Consider the following 16,825-nt stretch of genomic DNA (forward strand, 5'->3'; position numbering starts at 1 on the left):
ATACAAGTCAATGCAATCTACTGGGAGGTTCAAGGCATTAGAAAAATGAAAATTAAATCACTAATTACAACCGCTACCGAAAGCAATTGCCTCGTGACATAAACATTCAACACAGTTATATTCTTGAAATCTTAAAAAAAAATACCAACTGATTTTATGCAAAGGTTGTAACAAAAAATAGTTTAATGTACTTCAATAATCTCGCATTGCTTTATTTGCACTCATGTTAAATTATTGCAGGTGAAATCGTTGCTCCATGTTAAAAATCTCAATCTAAAAATAGTGTTAAGCTGATAAGTAGTGCATACATGACGTTCAATGGTTATCTAAAAAAGTTTACACCATACTCAGACCACATTTCATTATCACTTGCTTTGCAAACTTAAACATACTCTCAAACCGTGGTTTGATAATCACGCTCGTGACTTCTTGATCCATAGTTTACGGTACTTACCAATGTGTTCCCATTTTACATTAGTGTTAAATGAATAAAACTGATCCATTTAGAGTAATGTTTTGATCAGTTGACAAGAAAGGGAAGCGACAGATAGAAGACACGGGTCTTTAAATTCATAGCTTCTATTATAGGAACATTTTTAATTTCAATGTATTGATGTTTTGCTGACCTTATCACTTATGAATAAGTTGCGACATATTCAGGTATGTTACTGTCTGAAATCCAGTGTCGTCCGTTGTCGTCATCAATTTCACCCTTAGTTGGATGTTTAACACATTATACACACATCAATGCAAAAACATAAAAGACCTCAAGAATGAAAAACCTCTCGCGAATGTTCAAATAATTCTCAATAAATGTCTCATGGATGACACTCATTCCCAAATCCTTTCTTTATATAATACGTGAAACTATTGGTATGCTAACTAGTGGGGCTCTTGTGCATATTGGACACAACAGATTATTTTTTAAACCTCATAATGTGTGTTAATATGGCCTTTACCCGGATAATCCCAACGCATTTAATAAAACATTTCGCAGTTCAAACATGTGTGCAGAAAAGAAAATATACCAATGTGTTTTTCTTGTTACGATTATCTTAATGAATATGTGTTTTCGTTGTAATATATGTCTCATGAGTATCTGTTTCTACAAATGATGTTATCTCGAAAACCCATGATCTTATAGCACGAATTAATAAGGATCAAGGTCAAACATTCACTTAACACTTTGCCAAAACTCAAAGTCGTTAGTACACATACATTTGCAGTTTACTTTTGTTTCATCCCATTGCATGAGTAGACAGCAGCAATGACGGTACTATTCCAGAAAATCTCGGAGTGGAAGAAGTAGCCCAATGAGTAAACTAAGACTCTGGTCATTCCCCGAACAAAAATGGCAACCTTAAGCTGTGTGAGAATAATCGCAATATAAAGCTGAGTTCCCACTGCCGATCAGATCAACTCGATCAAGCCCGACCAAGCGGTCGGGTACTGGTCTGTTTCGGTCAGCATGAGTGGTCGGGGCGGTCGGGTAGGTCGGCATTGGTCGGGCTCCCTACCCGATATTTTTTGACATGTCAAAAATATCGAGTAGCGGTCGAGTAGGAAATGGATCGAGAAGCGCTCGGGAAGTGGTCGTGTATTAGTCGAGAATAAATTCGAGTTGATCATGAAGCAATCGTGTGGCGATCGGATTGATATCTTATACACGATCTGTACCCGATCCGCTCGACCTCTACTCGAGTTATTTTAGATTGCAACACGATCCACTCGACCTCTATTCGATTTGATGTACAGATTTACTAAACTGCTACCCGACGGCTACTCAACCGTACACGATCATTTCCCGATTGCTATTCGACCATACACGAGCTCTGTACCCGATCCGCTCGACCTCTACCCGAGTTATTTTAGATCGCTTTGTACGACTGTAGTGCGACCATCACGATCTGGTCATGTGAAGATCTGGTGGCGATCGAGCTGAGGTCCACTTGGTCGAGCTGAGATCGTATAGGGCTCGCGTATAGGTCGAGATGATCGAGCGGAAATCGGATGGATGGTTAAGTGGACGTCGTGAATGAGTCGTGTGGGGGTCGTGTGTTATCGACAAGAGGTCGAGAAGAAGTCGTGTATACCCGTTTTAGTCGAGCTTGGTCGGGTTTTGGTCGGGAAATTTCAGTGATCGGGATAATCGAGTTGATCGGATCGGCAGTGGGAACCCACCTTAAGCCCGATCAGCCAACCGAGCAAAATTATGGTACGCATAATCCTCAACCCATTCGAAAGTAAGACAGCGGGAAAACTGGCGGAAGAGCTAGCTTGGCTCAGAGCTGGTCGGCGCACAGCGGAAAAGATCTTCAAAGGCAGAGTGAAAATTCAGAAACATCTGCAACCCCAACTTAAGCTCTTCAACCACGTTATCAGCTTTAAGAAAGCTTTCGACTGCGTTTAGCATGATTGCCTATGGTAGGTTCTAGGGGATTCTTACATTGACGATTGGCTGATGCAAGTCAGTGTGCGTCCGTTAGGGTTGTTGGCTATTCCCCTTATAACAAACCATACTGGCGAAGAATCTCGTCGTTCTCATCCCCCACAACCAGATAGGTCAGGGGAATGATGATGATGTGTGCATGTACACAAAGTAAGTTAAAACGAATATATTATGAAAAAATTGATAAACACCTATTAATTTATTGATAATAACCAAACACAGTTCCGTCTTCGAATGGATTAAAACCTGATCAAAGCAAAAACCCTCATTTTTAACACCTAACTGACTAATATTTTATATAAATGTGTAATATTTGCTCTAAATGAACATCATGGACAATTATACAAGTGTGTTCATATTACCTTTAGACATGATATAACCTGAAACATTATTAGAAAGTTTGCCTCTTTGTCCACAATGTTTGAACATCATTATAGTTTATTAACTGCGTTAGGATTATACGGGTACATAAAGTTAATTATTTAGAAATATTCAACAAAAATCAGCACATCATGTATATGAGTCCATCTTTTTTAAATTACGCATATCATTATGATAAAGATGCATTCATGGATGTGACAATGTGCACAATACACAACAATAATTGAAGTGCATGTTGCAAATATAGTGAGAATCTATTTAAAAGGAAATTTACGTGGAATACCCGTTGATTGTTTAATTTGATATCAGACCTATCTGCGGAGGCATGTTATCGTGACCGGCAGGTTGTTTTAAACATTGACTCTGTACTTTGATGGCTCATTTTGATGCACGTTTAAACACCTCAAAGTAGGCGTAGACGCGTTTGGTCAAGTATTTAGGATATTCAACAAACCTCTTGATACAGAAGATTAAAATTAAGGTATTTCAATAAATAACTTGGATGTAAAACATAATAGTCAATTTACGTGTACTAATACGATTTGTCAGTAACTCATAATGTATTCCATGAAAGATATTCTAAATATAATCAATTTTCCACCTGATTGTACTTCATCAAATTATACATTATTGATCGGCTTTAGATTAAGACAATTACTTACTGGAACACGTGCATTTTGTAAATTATCAAGCATTTAATTTAAATCTGGGGAAAGTATACGAATAAGCTTTTTTCCAGGGCGGTTTAAAGTCGTCCTCAAACTACGCAGATTCAGCTTTGTTGATTCGGTGTTTGTTTTTACTAGTTTAATGTTTAAGGTCATCTTTAATCGATATACATAATTTAAGTAAAACATTTATTACATTATATATACTCCTTCTCTGATGTGTAAATGCTATTGTTTTGTTAAATTCCTTTTTAAACTGGCATGCCTTTACAAACATATTGCTTGCATGCTCCATCTACACCTTGCATATTCGAGAAAGCATAATAAAAGACTGACTTAAAACGTTGTACTGGCTCATGTTGTTTTCTTTTCCAAATGTTTTTCAAATATTCTTTTTAAATCAAAATACGATAAAAACGTCTGTATGGCTCTTTTTATATTATAGTATGCTCTTAAAAGAACGGCTATTCTTTATGTAAAAAATGGATCAAGATTTTTCGGATATTGGATTGTTATGATTGTACTGTTAGAACATCGCCAACTTGATTAACGTAACCTTATTATTTAATCTTTATTTGATAATATAGTTGCATTGCACACAGTCAAGCTGTAAGATAGATTGTTATTTGCTTTGTAGTACGAACTAACGAAATAAAACGATGTGATGTGTAATTTAAACATCATTATATTGTACCTTTATTAACCGCTGTATCTGCAGGATCCATTATTAAATTGATTTAATTTGTATATGGTTCTAAACTTATTTTAGCGTGATGTTAGCCCTTCGTCTAGTATTAATCGAATACCGTCAAGTAAACAAGTTACTGTATAACAGCATCTATGTATGCAGTTATAACGTAACAACCTACCCCAAACGCACATTCATAGTTTTACTGATAGCTATAGCATAGGGACACTTATGGAATTATAGTGTTTAATTTTACGAGTATTGTGACCAATTTGAAAATATTCTTTAATGCGTTTAAATAGTTGGATGTACAGCATTTATTTCACTAACGTTATTTTTCTTTGACGAAATGGATGTCTGCGTATGACGATGATAAGTGCATAGTGCACAGCTTTTGCTTTGGTAATTTCAGAGCACTTACTTAAAGTAAAGCTGAATGAAACACCAGTAATAATGTTCCGTTTTAGTTTTATGTATGCAATAGTTCTTCTTTTCTGAGTTCATTCCAATATACTTGAGTACGAACTTTTAGGCAAATTTATTACGTTTCTGGTATACATTTTCTTAACTTCCTTTCCTAGTTTTTTAATTGCAATTACTTTACAAATCTGATTCCAAAAACCCTTCTATAGAGGATTGTTTGTTTTATAAAGTATACTAATCTTAAACTTCCAACCGCGCATTGTGGTGTCCCGCAATTTATTTTGCGATTTTGATAAGTCAATAAAATATCCTAATTTATACTGCGATTTGCGTAATAGATGATAACTTTATCGGTCAATGCTAATAACTGTATTAACGAGTCAATAACACGAAACGTCTAAAACGGGAATGGTTAAATATTTTCGGTGATACAATATCATCGAGATAGTTGGGAACTTATCATTGCACTAAATCGTAAGCGATATGCATTAGTTTATCAGAGGGACACGCGTATACGGGAGCTTACCGCGTTTGAGTGAGAAAGTTGTTGCAAAACTTCAAAGATGGCGTCGTTTGTTGTATTTTCTTAAAGGAAGGGAGGATATTTTCACCCGGTAAGCCCCTTTGTATTTATAATAATTTTAAATGAATACGCCGTTTCGGCTCTCCGGTGTGTGTGCTTCCCTCGGTTTTTTGTTTCAAGATAGTAGACGTCGGGATAAAAAAGTTATTGAAGGAAAACCGTCCACAAATCTGTTGTCTACTTACGGGACGTTCGAAAAATTGGATGTACAAATATCATTTTCTCTTATAATACACAGTATTGACACACGTGAACAGTAAAATATAAATAAAATCATGATTATTTCATTTTACCGACGCCGTTTTATCACTGTTAATTAATTTATTGGCAAACATTATTGGTTTAACCCCCTTATTTGGAACTGACTTCCTTTTAAACACATTTTGGGACCTGACTTCCAAATGACAAACAGCTCTTTCATATGTAAAAGAGCTTGACATGATATACCTACCCATCTTAAATAAAGTGTATATGTGTACTTCAATATTATAGTTTTATAGCATGTTACGTGGTGCAATATAAGTGTTTTCTTTATCACGTTACTTACTGTAGAATAATAATAATGCTGTTCGAAAAACCTGCTGACCAATTGAATCAATTCACCTATTTTCAAGAAGATGGGTTGTGTGGTGGCTAATGTACGAGATAATAGAACGTTTATCTTTCAGTAATATTATAATTAATTCCATGTATTTTATGACGTGTCGACCTTATTCTGCTATGAACTTTTTTTAACCATTCTTTTACTGTCAGATGATGCAGGTTAAAGGGCGAAAATAAGTGCATCTTTCGTTGCAGTATGTGTAACCAGGAATTTTAAATCAGGGGAGGATTGAGATATCATGCCCCATTCATGGACCACATGAGTTTAAATGTAGAATATGCAAGAGAGAATCCTTCAACAGAGCCGGACTAAAACAGCAAATAAAAAACACGAACATAACAAAACATGTACAGCTGATGTTTGTAGTGTTTTTGTTTAATTTATAAAGTCTACATAGACACGTCTGACATATAATTGCTATGAGTGTTACTTACTTACACGTTTTATTCCGTATATGTCATGATGCTAGTTTCTCACTTTGTTATGAAAATAAACCATTATCTGTGTTACGTCATTTCTTCCTACGATGTCTCTGCATACATTTTCAATTGTATTCAGCACTTACAATCATAATAAAAAAAAGATTTGGGTCGGATTTAATTCGTTATGCATTTGACATATAAACATTACTAACGATTAGAAGGCAATGTTGGGAACAAACGAAATAATCTTTCTAAGTGAATCAATACTTTATTCCCTCAATACAACAGTCATAAATAATATGTATTCACATAGGTATAAAAGAGAAAAAACATACATGTATAAAAATTATATTGATCACTTCTACTGAAATCATATCGTGTATTGCATTTGCACAAATCTTTCTATCCACTACAAATTCACTTTTTGCGGTTATAATATAGTGACCAACTCAGAACTGGTTTAAAAGAAGGTCGTCCAAAATGTGCCACATCAAAGTCACATACATGTATCAGTATCGTTATGGTAAAACGCGTCAAATGTCATTGTATTAGATAAACAATTCATATTTAAGTATCATAAAAAAAACATCCACCGATATGCATCTTCTAAGCAGATGTCAGGTATTCCAAATTACTTCATGTATTCCGAATCGCAACAATGGCAGTATTTGGTTACATTAACCTTATACTAGTATCAAACCGTCTTTACCCTGTTCTGTTTTTCATTACACTTTTATTGCACGTATATATGATTGTTTGGCAAGGTACTTCGACGTAAACTTTTTTGTTTGATTGGTGGGTTTTCGTGTACCTATCGCATTCTAGAGCGGTACACACTTCGTTACGCCGTCTTTTTTAATCTTTGCATCCTCAACATATATAACTGGCGTCTAGATATCTGGATATAGTAAGCATAGTATTCCGTTAGATGCATATTCAAACTTAAGTATGTCCATATGTGTTAAAATAAACAGGTAAGAATTACACTGTGTTTATAATACCGTCGAATGTCTTATATTACACACACTTAATGTTAGCGTTAAGTACGCGATAAAACATATAATAATACAAATAATAATAAAACAATTAATAGAAAAAAGAAAACTCTTGATTTCTTCAAGTGAAAATGTTTTACAAGACATTCGCATCAATGCGGAATTCATTCACGAAAGTTATTTCGCCTAAAACCTTGTAACATAGGAAAGAGCTGTTAATCAATTGGAAGCCAGGTCCCAAAATGTGCTTAAAAGGAGGTTTAGTTCCAAAAATGGGGGTTAACCCGTTATAATTCGGCATTACATGAATTAATAGACATAACAACGCGTCGAGATAATAAAATATTCGTGATTTATGTCATATTTTACTGTACACATGCACACATACTGTTTATTATGAGAGAAAATGATATTCGAACATCCACATCTCGAAGGTCAAGAAATTAAACAACAAATTTGTCGACGGTTTTGCTTCAATAACTTTTTTATTCCGACGTCTACGGTTTTGAAACAAAAAACCGAGGGGAGCAAAAACACCGTAGAGCCGAAAGGGCTTATTCATTTAAAAGAAATATAAATATAGACTGGCTTACCGGGTAAAAATATCCGCTACTCCTTCAAGAAAAACACTTAAACGACGCCATCTTTAAAGTTTTGCAACAACTTTCTCACTTAAACGCGGTAAGCTCCCGTATACGCGTGCCCCCCTGGTTTATGTGTTGCAGATTATTAGAGCATAAAATAAGCGATAACTTTATCGAGAAAAACAAATGCATATAGTTCAAATGTTGTTGTTTGCATTTTGATTGTTAAGTTATTGCATACAAACTCTATGTTCAAATTTAAACGAAGACATGTTACGACAAATTGTCCAAGCTTTATGATCGTCCATGTTTGGTAAACGAAAAACATCAGGATGTTTTATTACATACAAAGTAAACCACTTATAGAAAAGCGGAAAGTCAAGCGTTCTTTTGAAAATTAGCGCAATATTTCCTGGTATTGATGACCAGTCATGTATTAACGTACCAGTTTTCTACTTTGTGGCACATAGTTGCACTGACATTGAAATATGTAAATGAATCGAAGTTGTATGTATAAAAACGCAATTTAAGCCATCTAAAACGTTGATTTATAATTTAAATAATGCTGTTTTTATAAAAATTATACAATCACTTATATCACAAAATGTATTGCAAACCTTCGCATTTTATACTTTTTATTGATTCTGTTTTAGAGACCATCTTGCAATAGATACAGATAAAAATCACACAATAATCACGATGACAGGCCAGCTCAGAGATTCAGACAAGACACAACTAGAACAGTGGATTGGTCAAGGACCAAGGCATTTTACCCTTCTGTACAGAGCGACCATGGATGGCTGTGCAAATCTCAAGTTCCGCGAGAAATGCGACTACCAGGGCCCCACAGTCACCGTGGTGTACAATGAGCATGGATCCGTGTTCGGTCGCTATACGTCCGCAAGCTGGGCAGCTAACATTGGGCATACACGAGATGACAAGGCCTTCTTGTTCCAACTGAAGTTCTCCGATAAAGATACATTTCGAAAATTTCCCGTTTCGAATGCCACATACAGCATTTATTCACATTCAAGTTATGGACCCTTTTTTGGTGGGACTAGCGGGAATGATATGCAACTATTCTCCGATACTATCATGAGCAGCGGCGGGTTTTTTTTTCAGCTGAACGGCGGTTTTTCCTTTGGTACCAACTACACTATGACTGGGATATCAAACTGGAACGATATACACAACGGGAGCCTGAAAGTTAAAGAACTTGAAGTATACAGTGTAGCAGGTGTGATTTTTTTTATGTAACATATAATTTAGGACACGAATCGTTAAATCTGATGTCTTCATAATAACATGTTTTTTTAACTTGATAAACTCTTCTTTTTTTTCGTGATATTTTGTAGTAAAGCACATTGAACCGGTAACTTCTGAGCCAACGTTACAACAATGGAGGAAAATGCCAGAATGGAATAGCAAGGTAAACTTATAAATTGCCATTTTCCGGTGTTAAACCAATTTAATTGTAGTGCAAGTTGCGAAATATTTACACCTCGCGTAACCGTTTAAATTTTTTATCAGACTCGTTTAAAGTCGGCAAAACATTATCTAATTAACATTGAGTTCTTAATTTGGCCATATGACAAAAAGTAGAGAGTATGTTGTTTTCATCATTGTTTTATTCTCACTCTATCGTAAATGATGTTTTAGTTCAATGCTGAGAAAGCCATTTCAATTGACGACCCATTGTTTGTGATGAAGCCAACTATTAAAGACAAGCCACACTGTGTGGTGTTTGTTTTGGATACCACTACAGTTCAAAAGTTAGATTCGCAAATCCTGGAGAAAATAAAGAGCTTTCGAAAAGTTGCGAAGCGGAAACGTTAGTAGACAGTATTATGCACACTACTGTATTGTAATAGATTCGTATCTAATTCACCAGACCTCGTGTGCTGCACCCTCGACTTTTTTGTTATTGGGTCGATCTGAGATAAGATCATCACTACGAAAAAGAATGTAACATTTTTTATTCTTCTTGTATACTTGAACCCAATTAGTAACTACAGAAATCACACGTAAAATGCCCTCAGATCTTGAAGGATTACAAGTTTGTCACTCTATCTAATTTTCTCCAAATAATTGCATTTTCTACATGCGATGACAATGTGTATATATGTACTGTGTACTGTCAAAATGATACATGAGCTGTTTTGTATGTAAAGTGACAAAATATAATAATAAGCGATACAAAATAATGAAATAGATGTGCATTACTTAGTATGTTGTGGCGGCCGAGATTTGGTGATCTATTCTCAGAACCATTCGACCGCAGCGGGGAGGTTTACATAAAATCGATATTGAAATGTGTAGATGCTTATTTCCGAAATCTTGATGTTACTTTACATATACCTGCATCGTCAAAATGTGTCGAAGTCGATAATTTAAGCTTGAAAATTTACAATTGAAGCTTATAAATGTCAAAGAAAAGTTATGCTAACTAAATTCGTAAACAATCATTCAAAATTCTTTGTTAAGAAATGGTGACCTAAACAATAACCCTACCCAGTATTGTACGATCATAACTAGGTCACAATATAAATAATCGTTGTATCAAGTTCCATTATAATTTGCTATTAAAACAGTGTCATAAATCTTCATTCACCCCAACTGCGATAACGAAAGGGTCGACTCAATATTAGAAAAGTCAATATAAAGCTTATTAACGCAACACAACAGTATCAAATATTTGTATTTATATGTAAGCAATTATTGTGTGCACACATCGGAATCACAATTCGATATTGTTCTATATATTTATGTATTTTCAAGAAATCCCTCAGGCAGTTCTTTTGACAAAGATTGACCTTCAAGACAAGGATGTAGGGCAGAAGCTAGAAAAAGTTTTTTTAAGCTCTGTAATCGAGAAAACGGTTCAGGAAGTGTCCAGCATGCTCGGCTTTCAAAAAAAACACGTGTTTCCGGTCAAAAATACGAAGATGAGATGATGTTGGATGATGGAGTGAATATACTAGCACTCATGGCGTTGCAGCAGATCCTTTACTCCTCTGAGGATTACATTGAAAATGAGCGGTTAGAGTGGTTTGAAAGCCCTGACAAAGAGGAGAGGGTGAACGTCGAAGCGGGATCGGAATCTGCATAAGGGTATTCCTGTTAATGCATTTGATACGCGTTATTTGAAATTCCGTTAAATATATTTATAAATACAAACATATTTTTAAGATATAGTTTAATCGTTCACTACTCGTTGCAAATGATATTCTGTATCAAACATATGCATATTCACACATATTTTCATCGCATATTTATTGCAAATTTATATAGGGAAGCGATAAATTTGGAATGTATGTTTCATATTAATATATTTATATCATGTGCATCCAATAGGAATCACCAGAGTAGCCAGATTGATTTGAGATTATGATGTCATTCAACGTACGTCAGATAGACAATACACAATTGATATATCGAACTATATGTGTTAGTTGTTTTGTCTTATGTGCTTATTACATTAGCAATGTTGTTTTTGGCAATTGTTTTGTCTTATGTGCTTATTACATTAGCTATGTTGTTTTTTGCAAGTAACATATACAAAAAACTATTTTTGTTGCATTAAAAGGTCCCCCTCGCTGACGCAACTGGTGTGTCAATGTGTTTATCTTTAATCGTATGTCTTGGTAGCTTACATGTTAAAGACATTTCGTATCCTGTGCATTTTTCACATTTTTATTCATGATTGGTATTGTGAATATTAGTCATTAAAAATGTATTCGAAGAAAGTATCATTGTAAGCAGGTAGTGCACAAAATAATTGCTATTATATACCATACAGTATACATGTATAACGCATTATCAGGTTTCGCTTGTAATATGTAATACAAATTGTGTGTAATCAACATTGTTTATATTATTATTATTGCGTGAAAGAGCATCGTACAGTTTACTATGTTATATTTACTTTTTTTTCGTCCTTACTCCTGCAGTAGTTATTCTGGTGCTCGGGTGCTTATTAAACCAATAAATAATTAATTGCAATAAATTCGCATTCAAAATTTATTGTATTGCTTTTGATTTTGAATAAAAGCATTATAATCCATTTTCTATTTACTGTATTATAGTTATTAATACTGGAATAACTGTGACCTGATATTCAACCTTAATGTTTTGCATTTACCGCACCAAGGCTGTGACCGAAACTTTAATCATGTTTTTGTATTGTCGTATTGTATACATCACCCTTTTTTGTCAAGGCAAATTAAGCTACTTGCCTTAAATAATGCTATTAAGAATTTCTCTCTTCAGAACTTGTAGTAAATGATAGTAATTTACCTTATTTTGTTTTAACATGTGAATTCTAACACGGTGTTTAACACATTTTATGGCGACAGGTGACGATTCGCCGTTTAATATCGATTTTATAACGTGAATCTACCATAGAAACTTCTTTCATCTCAATATATACAAGCAAATAAAATAAAGTGACACAGCATCAGTAACAAAATGACGTGTTTCAAAAATGTCATTGATTTAAAAAGAATGTATTCATACTATTAAAAAAATAAAATAAACGTTATGGACGTTAAACGTTTTTGAAAAATGCGTTCGTTTATTGATTATAAACTATCGAAATCGGTAAAAATATTTAAATGAAACGTGTGTAACGCTTTGCACCCATAACTTGCAAAATATGCGTACTTCTAACATAGCCTTTCCATACGCTTCCAGCATCAAACGCCTGAATGGTCAATAGGAATAGGAATAGAGCTACGTCTTGCTAAATAGGGGCAAGTGTTCGAATCCTGGTGAGGGAAATCATTTTATCATACTTTTCTCTTGCTTTTTAATTATTGTAGACTATTCTAGGTATTGAAGATTTGTTAATAGAATCTATTCGTGATTGTTATTCCCCGGGATCGAATGATCGGGGGTATATTGTTTTTGGCCTGTCTGTCTGTCAGTGTATGTGTCTGTCATTCTGTCATTCTGTCCAAAAATTTAAACCTTGGTCATAACTTTTGCAATATTGAAGATAGCAACTTGATATTTGGCATGCATGTGTATCTCATGGAGCTGCACATTTTGAGTGGTGAAAGGGCAATGTCATCATTCAAGGTCAAAGGTCAAATATATGGCTTCAAAGAGGCGCAGTAGTGGGCATTGTGTTTCTGACAAACACATCTCTTGTTTTGAATTAATACAACTGCCTTAATATACTCCTACACATATATACCAACACCGCTTGCAGAAATTATGTTGTCGTGGTAACTTTGAAATTAAGATATTAAAAATGATATTAATTCAAATACGTAGTTATTTCAAAATTAAACCCAAATAATGCACCTCGCTAACCATCTACTATTTACGCATGTTTTGTTTATTTAGTCGAAGTTGTTTTGTTCCAAAAACCATTTACAGCACGTTTACGCTACAAATTACTTTTGCTGACAAGGTTTTCTTATATTGTAGCATCACAATTTTTTATCATGTTGTGTAGTTTCAAAAATCAAATGTTTATCAAATTTAGTATGACAATTTAAATAATGTTTCATTAGTGTTTCAAACATAACCATGACATGTTATTTTGTTTATACAAGCATATATAGACTACTCGTCATCCATCTCTGATATCAACACAAACCGACAGTTGCGACCATTAGTGATAATTCATTTAGAGTAATGAAAAAAATGCATCTATAGGTGTTGAATCGAAAAATTAGTTTTGAATTTATTTGAATTAAGGAACTTTGTCTTAGAATTAAATAATACATTTTACCGGGTTTTAATTTATCATTATTGTAAAATATACAATCAATTCAGATTGTTGAAAACCCTAATGAATGGTTTTCACGAAATATCTTTTCGTTTTCAACAGATCTACCCAACAAACATTAAAGAGAATTGCGAACATAATAGGGTGGTTTAAGAGGTATTTGAATACATTCGTGTTCAGTTTTTAAAGTCGTATTTAAAGGTATTTAATGTATGTATAAACTTGATAGTTGTTTGCGTGTTTATAAAAAAAATGTAGGCCTTACCAATTTACTCGGTTCTTAAATTTGTATGTTCAAGTGCGCGCACTTAACGTACACGTCCGTGTTACAAAAAAAGAAGATGTTTACCTTTTTATTTCCATTAGCCCATCATCGAAAACTAATCCTAATGCAACATTAAGATATCAGTCCCATTACACCGCAGCTAATAAAATGATGTAAATAGTAAAGTCATAGAAACCATACACATAAGGAATTCAAATATAAGTAACAACAACGCCCCACTATAGCATTTTAATCACATAGAGGATATTTGTTGGATTCGGTGGATTATCGATATTAATTCACGAGTGATCATAGAAAATAATATTTGCACGAGTGGCGCAGCCACGAGTGACAATATATATTTTTTATGATCACGAGTGAATTAAAATCGATATTCTACCGAATCCAAGAAATTTTCTTTTTATTTTAGGCTTTTTTTCACCGTTTATATACATTGTTAAAGAGTTTAACTAAAGAATTTCGCTGGGATAATGACGTCATTTCGTCAAAAGAATGACGTCATTTCACAGTAAACAGTGAAAATTATCGATAATTTTCAATGTTTATTTTCACTGTTTGAAACAGTGAAATTATCAGTTTTAATTCACTGATATTTCTCTATAAACCACCGGAAAGCATAACATAAAACACCATCACTAACTAGCAATATATAAAATAGATATCAACTTACAATTATTTTGTATTTCATTTAAATTACATTGATAAAATTATTTGTCATTATGTCCACATGTATATATGTACTTGTGTGATCATTCAAACCTTGTTGTTTTATGAAGACAACAATAGGTAAGTATAATTTATGAAGTGCCGTGGGCCCTTTTCACATCACAATTACAAGTTTGAACACGCAAAAACGAGGAAATATTGGAATGCACTTGGTGAAATAATATAATGATATAAGTACAATTTGGTTTCGGTTAAAGCACATACTACACACATAATACGTAAAGTCAAACTTTTGTAGCAATATGTTTAATGGGAAAACGTTGTTAGGAACTCCTAAATGTAGATTGTAATTGTCATATTGTTCGAGATTATATCTTCAATAGTTTCGAAAGTTAACAGAGATCTTTGTAATATTTTTTTTCCGCGATAGCGCATTGATTAAAGAGCCCCACCTTTGAATCTTTCAAGAAATGATTCCGACAAATTAAATCTTTACTGGTTCAAATACATTTCTTAAAATCGTTAATAAACCCTATATCTCCGTAAATAATGACGCAAAATATTCGGAATTGTGTGGTTTGCTTGCATTAATTTGGGCAAATAAAATCCCAGAACAATTAAGTGTCTGCGTTTCTAGAAATCAAGGGGTATTGGTGACTTATTAGTTACGTGTTCTACGTGGTACAATTAGCACATCGAAATATTCAATTAAAAACACAACACACACATTTTTTAGGAAAAGGCTCTACTACGCAATAATTCGCCAAAATCTAGTTTTACTATTAAACCTTTTTTAATGATTAAAATGTGTCTTAGCATTAATAGGATCAAATGATATAGCTTTATAACATAATAATAATTAATATCCCTTTGATAAAATTTTAACTTTAATAAACACTTATATATATAAAGAAAATGTGTTGACTTCTTCAATGCACTCGTTATCATAACAAACAATACCTTCACTAGTGGCTACACCACACTTAAAAAGCTGTCGCTGATCACTCCTGAATTAAAATCGTCGACTGAAACTGACCAATATCCTCTTCATATCGCTCACTGTAGTGAACATACATTACAAATCGCACTAAATATCTATCAAATACATAAGTCGGCCAGTGTCAGCTGATAGCCATCATTTCCTACAACGAAGCTACAACAAATACGCTTTATCCGAACCAAACGTATTAAAAAGAAACTTTCGACACATGCAATACGTCAGAATATACGTGAAAAGTTGAAGCCGCTCTCGCGTCATTTCAGTCAATTATTGTTCTTAATTATGAAACAAATTGTTTTTTTATTCGGTTTTTGATCGAATAATAATCTCACTCTTGTTCATTGAACACATACTTAAGAGCCATCATGATTATGAATTGACATGTCATTATTCCCAACAATATTTTCTCTACCTGTATATGTTTTTTATACAGATTGTGTTTGTCGTGTGTGTTTTCTTCATCTAAGTGGTGTGGTTGTGTCATGTGGCATTAATAAAGGCCTAGTCATTTTAAGATATATATCCTGATTATGTAACTTTAATGTATGTTTATTAAAAGACGACACCAGTTATAAATGCATGGGCCTTAGTATTTTTCCGTGTACATGTAATGTTTTATTTAACGTCGCCTGTTAAGAGTTTATACGTACACATCCATACATTACCAAATGTAAAAAGTAAAAAAAAACAGTAATGAAGGATGCGGACGTTACATAGGTTGATATTGATTGTTCGTATCAAATAAGAAAGCATTTAACCACATAATTACCCTAAACTTTACGACATTTTGATAGAAATATAACCAACAAGCTAAAGCATTTTTTAATTTTCAAGAAACGCTATATTTACACTATTTACGAATCCGATATATTTATCTGAACTTTAATGTACATGTACATATATAACAAAATATATAACCTTTACTGTCCCCAAGGCCAGTATTAACACAAACACAAGTTGGTAAAGCCACATTGTGTCGTTCTTTGTGGTCCGAAAGCTTCAATTTGACTGAATGAGGAAGTACATGCAGTCCAAACTGCGCAATAACAGTCAATGACGCGTGTTTCCTAGAATTGATTTAGATGTAACATTACACTACATTCCATTACATGTAAACAATGTTATCATATTTTTCCTGTCCTAACGCCCACATACATTCCACATATAACATTCGTAAACAATGATGTCTTGTTTATTGTTTGATACAAGTTTAAAACAAGATAAGTATTGATGCAAAGCATCAAAGTGCGTCGGGAATTTTAGTGTAAAAGGCACTCAATGAAGTTACATGGAACGATTTTTTTTCTATTGTAAATATTAATATGTTGGCCGATTATTT

General features: G+C 33.8%; 1 protein-coding gene across 2 annotated transcripts; it reads left to right on the forward strand.

Annotated features, from left to right (window-relative positions):
* Nucleotides 1-5,005: 5,005 nt before the first annotated feature.
* Nucleotides 5,006-11,860, forward strand: LOC127837687 (uncharacterized). 2 transcript variants are annotated; one of them, XM_052364955.1, is made up of 5 exons: nt 5,006-5,223; nt 8,451-9,034; nt 9,153-9,226; nt 9,457-9,628; nt 10,576-11,860. In XM_052364955.1, exons 2-5 carry the CDS (start codon nt 8,497-8,499, stop codon nt 10,749-10,751), a joined length of 960 nt encoding a protein of 319 aa, XP_052220915.1. In that variant the 5' UTR covers nt 5,006-5,223; nt 8,451-8,496; the 3' UTR covers nt 10,752-11,860. The 2 variants fall into 2 exon arrangements, with proteins under 2 accessions (XP_052220915.1, XP_052220916.1); XM_052364956.1 differs by lacking the exon at nt 5,006-5,223 and adding an exon at nt 7,931-8,110.
* The last annotated feature ends 4,965 nt before the right edge of the window (nt 11,861-16,825 follow it).

Source organism: Dreissena polymorpha, chromosome 7, assembly GCF_020536995.1.
Source record: "Dreissena polymorpha isolate Duluth1 chromosome 7, UMN_Dpol_1.0, whole genome shotgun sequence".
Lineage (NCBI taxonomy): Eukaryota > Metazoa > Mollusca > Bivalvia > Myida > Dreissenidae > Dreissena > Dreissena polymorpha.

Bases quoted from the DNA above. Each gene is read 5' to 3' on its own strand.
- LOC127837687 (XM_052364955.1), top strand. From the start codon at position 8,497: ATGACAGGCCAGCTCAGAGATTCAGACAAGACACAACTAGAACAGTGG. The intron at 9,227-9,456 runs GTAAACTTATAA...ATGATGTTTTAG, and splicing joins TGCCAGAATGGAATAGCAAG to TTCAATGCTGAGAAAGCCAT. The intron at 9,629-10,575 runs GTTAGTAGACAG...TGTATTTTCAAG, and splicing joins AAAAGTTGCGAAGCGGAAAC to AAATCCCTCAGGCAGTTCTT.